Below are 8,500 nucleotides of genomic sequence, written 5' to 3'. Positions count from 1 at the left end.
AATACCCCTTGGGTTTTAATCACAATTCTGGAAGAAGGCCAAAAATGCAATATAAAAAAGCAATTGTGTGCAGCATTGGAGGTCCTGCTAAAAGTGAAAGATTTAACCCAATAGTGTCTGGTCACACTGAAAACTGCCATCCCTATCCAGGGGTGGATTGCAAATACTAAAAGCAAGACAGAAATGATGGACTGTTGTAAATCACCCTGAGATCTATGAAAAAACATCTGGAATACCTGCTAGTAGTAACAGGTGACTGTCTGTCATGTCCCTACCCACCCCACTAACATCCCTTTTAGGACTGTTGATGCAGATGCCTTTGTGAAGATCCAGGGCCCTACCACTAAAACCTGACAAATGGCAAAGTGGCTCCACTGAAAAAACAAACATTGTGAGTACCAAACCTTGTTGTGCCTAGCCCAGCAGTTCTGGCTGCCTGTTACTTGCCAACAGCTCATACACATCCCCCATAACTTCCTTCATGCTTACTCCAATGACTGTGACATCAGATCCCTCCTGCTCTTGAGAAGAATGAACCATCAGATGCACAATTCTAATGCTCCAGGGAGTAATACAACAACAACAACAAAAAAACACCTGAACTGTATACCTTACTTTACTAAAACAAAAAGGGAGAAAAGTGAAAATATGGCCGGAGGATAAAATACTTCACTGAGACCTGTGGCAATTGCTGCCACGCATCACATTAAATTTACAAATCCTGGAACTGTGAAATTACAGCTTGTGTCTGCCTATGGGCTTTGGGCCTGTGTGCCCTCTCCTTATGCTATTGTGGCAGGAACTGTTAACATTACAAAGAAAAATAGATACCAACACCTTGGGCTAATGACACTCATAGTCATAACCTACAAAAGAATTTGTGGAAAGTTTTTCTGGGAATAGCACCTACTACAAATGGATTGGGACTAATAGTAAGAATGGTCAATATTTGCATTTAGATCAAACTCATCATTTTCAATCATGTGTAAGAGATCCTTATGTGTTTGTGGTTGGAAAACTAACTATAACTAAGAATGCTCTATTTTATAAAAGTGAGGCATTGTATACCTACCTGTTTGAGAATATTTTACAGAATGAAGATTTCATTACAGTGGCTTGAAGGCAGCAGGGAGTGTGGATTCCAGTGTGGCTGAACCAAATTTGGCAATTGTCACCTGAGAGTCAACTGCTGTTTCATATGGCTAAAGAAATCCTGAAGTGCTCAAAGTGATTTGTGGGACTGTTAATATCTGGCATATTGGGACTGATTGGTGTTATTGCAGCTGCTGCTACACCTACCGTGGCCTTGCATGAGACTGTGCAGACTCAGCAATATGTGAATGATTGGCATAAGAATGCTAGTGACCTATGGCTAAGTCAAGAACATATTGATGAAGAATTAAATAGTAGAGTTAATGATCTAGAATCAGCAGTTTTACATCTTGGAGATCAAGTATATAACTTAAAATTACTTAGAGGATTAAAATGTGATTGGAATGAGAGTAATTTTTGTATTACTCCACTTGCCTATAATAATTCTATGTTTGACTGGGAAAAGATTAAAAATCATTTGATAGATCATAAGGATAATATGTCATTAGAAATAGAAAAATTACAGAAAAAGATATTGGAAATATCTCATAATCATGTTTATGTAGCTGATGATAAGGACATGTTTAATGATTTGATTTCTCATTTCAATAAGTTTAATCCAGTAAATTGGTGGAAGTCTCAGCATTTTTTATCAGCATTAGGAATAGGACTTTGTGTATTAATCTTGTTGCTCATTGTTGTTGTCTGCCTGGGATGAGGTGTTTGCTGAAGACTGCACCATGTGAATGCTATAGGACAAGCCAATAATTTGGTATTTGCAAGAACCTTGCAATGAGTTCCCCATGTTCAGTGCACTTGGCTGGTAGTCAATGATGGGTAAGACTCTCAGAGGAGCGCAACCTAAGACAGGCACAGCCACCCTGACTAAAAGAAAAAGGGGGAAATGTGGAAAACAAAGGCATGTTTTTTTCCATGGAAGCAAGTTACTTCCTTGACCACTGAGTCATGCTGTCTCCATAGCTATATGCACAGGTCATAAATCTAGCAAGGTGATGTGTATGCTCAGGTGGAACGAGGACTAGGTAGAACGGGAAAACCTGGGCAACAAAATTTATGAGTATGTTTTCTCAACAATATAATAGAACATTGAAATTTTGAACTTTGAATTATAATCATAGCATTTGATCCATTATGTTACACAGGTTGAGGTAATGGGAATAGTTAGCTAGAATAGTTGCTGGTTCTAATGATAGCTGGGGTATATAAAGAAGCCCCTGAGATTAATAAACTTGTCTGATGAGCTTGAGGCTTCAATGCTCTCAAATTCCCTGATTCCAATCTCTCTTTGTCTTTCATTCCCAATAACCTTCAGGTCTGTGACTCCTACATATGTGATTATCTTGTCACTTTTTGATATGTTGCACAAGTATCTTGGTATAAAAGTAGATTTAGGTGAGATTTCTAAGAAGGAATAATTTTGTAGGAAAGAGTCCACAGCAGCTTTAATGTTTGAATCCATGAATATGAAGGAGATGATTATCAACTTCTCAGTCACACTCAATATGTAGGTGAGAAAAGAGAAAGATGAAAAAGAACCTTCAGTGACAGGTTGTCCCTTAATCTCAGCAGGATACATGTTGTTATTCTGTGGTTACTCATCTTTGAATCCTGACTTTTATTCAATCTCTGTTTATGGTTCAGAGATATTTACTAGGTTGTGAGAAGTTTTAACATCAATTTGCAGCAAATGATGACTCAACAAACTCAGTCAATCTTCCACTATGCATTTAAATTTTATTTAATTGGGTTATAAGCAGTATCATTACATGAGAAACACAGTTTCTATTGATGTGTGTTTTGCAAATATCATGGAAATTTTTGGTTAGTGTATTTGATGGCCAAAAGGGGAGCTGATACAAAATACCAGAAATCTGTTTGCTTTTGTAAAAGGGTATTTATTTGGGGTAGAAGCTTACAGTCACAAAGCCATAAAGCATAAGTTACTTCTCTCACAAATGTCTACTGGCATGTATTGGAGCAAGATGACTGTGCATTTTTACAAGAGTAGAGCCTTCCTCTTCTTCTTCAGGCTCAGTGGTCCCAGCTCCTTCCATTCTTACCTATAGGTTAGCATAAAGTTTGTCTCTCTCTGGGACTCTTTTCCTTCTAGGCTCAGCTGCTCTGCTCTCTTCACAAGGTCAGTTGTAGTCTGGCTCCTTCTCTTCCTGGGCCCTCTGACATGTCTAATGGAGCCTTCTCTCTTTCCTCACATATTTGCCTCTCTGTGTATTTGCTTCCCAGGGATCCAGCATCAAAACCTCTATCTCTCTCCTCTACTGTGTCATTTTCTTTTGGTGGGTGAGGACTCAACTTCCTGCTGATATGGCTGAATCAAAGCCTTGATCATAATTTAATCAAGTAAAAGTGAAACCTCTGAAGATAATACAATCTAATATGCACAGAGGAACAAACCAGATTTCAAACATAATCCAATAACTATTTTTGGAATTCATAAATAATATAAAACTGCTACAGTTAGCAATAAAGCCAAATTTGTGCCAAATAGTTTGTTCTTCATGCTACAGTTCTTCATAGTTTTGTGTTTGATATGAATTTTTGCATTACAATTTTTAAAACTTGTTTGCCTTTTAGTAAATTTCTACACATGTTTTCCTGTCCCTCATACAGGTTTGCCTAAAGTTACATTCATTACTTACAGTGTTAAGGAATGTTGTATATTGTATGTAATATGCACAGTAATGTTCGGCACAATTGCAATAATTATATAATTACCATCTGTTACATAATATTAAAACACAACCCAACATCCTGGTATCCATGTCATTAATTGCAAAAAATCCACTTTAATTGTATTAATCTAAGCATTTCAATGCCTTCAAACCAGTATTTTGATAATTAACAGGAATAACTTAATTTCCAAAGAACTATATTGGTGTAGATTTCTAAATTCTTCATCCTTTATGAGAGCACTGGGACTATACTGAATTAATTTATATGAATTGAAGGCACATGGTATGAAACATACCTAATACATGGCAGACAATATTTTTCCAAAAAATATACTCTATAGTAATGTGCATATTTTCTAATTCAAACTTTCATTGAGTGTGCAATGGTTTGATAGTTCTGACTTTATTCTTTTTGTCATTCCACGTGATGCCACCATTTAGATTCTGAGAATTGCACCTAAACCTCTCATATCCATAATGCAATCCCCCACTCCATCCTCCAGCATAAGTTCTCTTGAGCACCTAAAAATTATTTGATAATTCATTGCTCTCTTCAGGTTGCATATTTATGACTACTTGTTTACAACTTTGAAATGTTTTCAGCTATGATTCATGAGTATCTTAGTTAAATTTTATGTGGCAATTTTTTAGGTTTTCATTTCAAGGTTACCCTAATCCTATATTTTCTCAATATTGCAAATGTTATTATTTTATTGCTAACTTGTTGCTTATGCTACCAAATAAGCTTTTTATCTTTGTTTATGAGATATTACATACATTACTCTTATTTCATGTATTTGGATATCACCGTAATACATATAAGCATAGTGCTTCAATGGATATTACCCTATATTTGATCAAATAATGGATTTTACTCTAATGTAAAATGCAATATTATGGAGGTAATTTCATACCAAATGTTATCTTGTAAGAACTGTATTTCAATGTTTTCTAATAGAGATATAAAAAATTATTAAATATTTGTATCAATATTGAGCATGTAGAATTTGAGGAGTGTTCAGTGGAAACTATTTCACAGATGTGTTTTGTAAAGTAATGGAATATTAGTATTAATATTAAAAGAGAAACAAGTTTATAAGCAATGAGTGAAAATGCCAAGCACCATAAATGATAAAAAATAAATATATTCATTTGAAATATTTGTTTATATACTATTTCTGTTATTTAGTAGAAATTCTATCCTTTTGATTGAGTCCTTGAAGGCTTTCTTGACTTGATTGTTCCTCAGTGTATAAATAAAGGGGTTCAGTGTAGGTGAAAAAGAAGAAATGAGCAGTGAAACCACCTTATTAATGGTCACTTTGTCCTTTGCTGCAGGATTTATATAGATGAAAATGCATGTGCCATAGGTGATGGAAACCACAATCATGTGAGAAGAACAGGTCGAAAAAGCCTTCTTCCTTTGCTGGACTGAGGGAAATCTAAAAATTGTCCTGATGATGTAAGCATATGACAGAACTACCCAAGGCAGAGTCATAATCAGGGTCAGCACAGCACAGATTATCACTGTCTCTTCCAGGAGCCTTGTGTCTGAGCATGCAATTTTCACTAGGGGAACTGCATCACAGACAAAATGATCAATGATATTAGAGGCACAAAATTCCACTTTTAAAAACATATTAAATTGTGGGATTATTATACACAAACCAGCTGTCCAACAGCAGATGATGAGAAAATTGCAGACACTTTTGCTCATGATGGTCACGTAGTGTAGTGGTTTGCAGATGGCCACATAGTGGTCATAGGACATGGCAGCAAAGAGAAAAAATTCTGACACTGCAAAGAGGTTAGTAAGAAACACTTGGATGACACAAGATTTATAGGTAATGACCTTGTCACCCATAGCTATGTTGTATAAAAATCTAGGAATACAAACAGATGTGAAGGAGACTTCCAAGAAGGAAAAATTTTGTAAGAAAAAGTACATGGGTACTTTAAGATGGGAATCCACAAAGGTGAGTGTGATGATGGTCAGGTTCCCAGTTACACTCAACATGTAGGTAAGAAGGAGAAATATAAAAAGCAGAACTTGTAGCTGAGGGTCATCTGTCAGTCCCAACAGAATGAATGTGGTTATTGTACTGTTTCTCATCACTGACTGCCGACTTCTGTTCAATCTGCATGTGGTATTTGGAGACATTTTCTCATTATTTATTTTAACTTTTAAAGTTCAACATATTCAGTGTTTTATTTACCATTCCGTTTTAAAAATTTGTTTTCCTTCCTTTCTCCACGTAGGCTTTTAACTTGTGACTAAAATATGTCACATGTTAGATATAATTTTATGAGTAGCACCAATGCCCTTTGGCTCTCAAGAATTATTCCCTATTCATAAATTAAATTTAAAATTTTCACCATTGATTTCTTGTCTCTTCTTGGCATTTGCTATTATTAAAAATAATGCTAATAATTAACAGAATTTCTAGGCTCACTATACAAACTCTATGCAGAACTTGAAATGTGTGATCGAAAGCAATATTTTAGTGTACTGATTTTCAGATGAGTGTCTTAAATTCCCCTTAATCACCCAAAGTCCTTTTGCCTCAAATGACATACCCATATTTTATTTGCATATGTATATCTTTCATAAATTATGCGTGTAAACTTCACTTATGACCAAAGAGATGACTGCCTTCTATTTCCTTTGATTTTCCAGTAAAATAAATTACTTTTACTTTATGACACTAGTTTTTGCCTAATGTAACAGACTGAATGCATAAGTCAAGAATCTATTGATTTTGTCTTTAGGTTGTGCCACAGATATTGTTCAGGTCAACCATTAAATTATACCAGAAGGGATTCAAATGTATCCATTCCACAGTTATGATAAAAAGGCTTGGAGGTTTCTGACATCAAAGTACAGAAATCTTTCTCATTTGTATCCAATTTATTTGTTTTATGAGCAATTTCACTTTATTGTTTAATATACTGTGTTCTCTTCTTACTGAGTGAAGTCTGACTTGGCTGTGAGTATTTGTATATTTCACTGAGTTACCAAAATAGGGAAGAAGCACTGACTGAGGCCATAGTTTTCCTACAAGTTAGAAATTTCCTAGGGAATTTTGTCTCTCATTCAACAACTATTAACTATTTAAATCAAGGTGATATATAAAGAAGCGGTTTTTACACAAGAGCAAACCGATCTTCCTTCCATCTCTCTCCTAATATCTCAGTTAAGGTGCATATCACTGTGAAACCTTACTTAGACTTCAAAAATGGGACATAATTCCTTCCTCAAACTATACCTTGTTCCCTCGAGATATTATAACTTCTTATACAAATAAAGTTAACAAAACTGTAAAGCATAATTTACAAATACCTGTCTATACTCATTTGCAATTAAATGGTCAAATGAACACAGAGTTCTTTAATGGCCTATTGTCACTTTATTCAATATACATCCATTTGGGATGGTAATGAAAAAGATACAGACTTCTGTACCTACAGAAATAGTTAATTATTTATAATTTGAGGTTAGAATATATGTTCTATGTTGCCATAGATATTTCCTGTATTAAGTCAGGTATAGATTTATTATTATCACATGCATAAAATCCTTCCAAATACTGACATTTATATACTAGAGAAATTCTAAAAAAAAAAGATGTATCATAAATAAATATATTTTGGTTACATTATAAAGCATAAAAATTACTGCTAAAATCCATTTTTCCCTCAGTTGCAAAATATGACCAAATCCTGCAAACAGAATTACAATCCAAGAAAAATTTCATCATACTTACTCATCTGTTGGTAAATCAGAGCTTCTGTTAATTGTTTAAACATGTCAATTTAAGAACATAACGATGAAGTGATATTTTGATGATTACATTTATGTCTTCACCTTTACTGACATGTCTGGGAATGCCTACAGCTCCCTGAGATTGCTTTCTTCAAAAATCTGACAGACTACCTGAAAATAGGTTAAGTGCTTTTATAAATGCCCCAAATTGTCTTACTCTCCATCATTGAGAAAAAAAACTAAATTATTCTAAAAGCTGGAATGTAAGGAACTGTATTCATATGTGGAAGAGATGACATTCTAAAGAAACTTGACAAAGTGAAGTGCTCTAATGTTTGGAGAATGAATTTTTAAAAATTATTGAATACACCACTAAGTGAATAAAATGTCCTTTGTGGCATACATTCAGGGGTCACTAAGGAATTTTTTGAATAATGAAAATTTGGCAAAAAAACAAGGAACACAGGTTTCAGTAGGGACTGTGTCCTTGGAGACAGGGGATGATGCATCTGCATCAGACACACATCAAGAGAACAACTCTGTTACTTTTAATAACATAGCTCCTATTTTAAAGCTTTCACATCAAGTAAGGCATTTGTCAAATTGCATCAGTTATTGAATATATATATAATCCATTAGTATAGTATGTGAATTTTTTGTTACTTTTTGGCATTTTCACTCAGATAAGCAGAGACAGTTTATAAGATTATATGAGGCTACAGCTTACATTGAATAACTTATCCTTTCAGATTTTTCCTCTCTAAACACACCCATTAAATAAAAGAAATTATTTACAGATGAAGACAAATCTTCAACATTATGCTATAATTGGATGGGGAAATACGTTTTTATATATGTAAATACTACTTGATTTATCACAAGTTTCTGATCTTTCCAATTTAACACTATTAATCAAGTTGGCTAGATATTAATG

The 8,500-nt window shown here is 34.4% G+C and overlaps 1 protein-coding gene across 1 annotated transcript; it reads right to left on the bottom strand.

The window, feature by feature from the left end:
* Window positions 1-4,968: 4,968 nt before the first annotated feature.
* LOC101421615 (olfactory receptor 6C2-like) lies at window positions 4,969-5,964 on the bottom strand. The gene has a single exon (XM_004469720.3). The coding sequence runs from the start codon at window positions 5,962-5,964 to the stop codon at window positions 4,969-4,971; it is 996 nt and encodes a 331-aa protein (XP_004469777.3).
* Between the last annotated feature and the right edge of the window lie 2,536 nt (window positions 5,965-8,500).

This window comes from Dasypus novemcinctus, chromosome 12 (genome assembly GCF_030445035.2).
Source record: "Dasypus novemcinctus isolate mDasNov1 chromosome 12, mDasNov1.1.hap2, whole genome shotgun sequence".
Lineage (NCBI taxonomy): Eukaryota > Metazoa > Chordata > Mammalia > Cingulata > Dasypodidae > Dasypus > Dasypus novemcinctus.
This window is presented reverse-complemented; position numbering and strand designations above follow the sequence as displayed.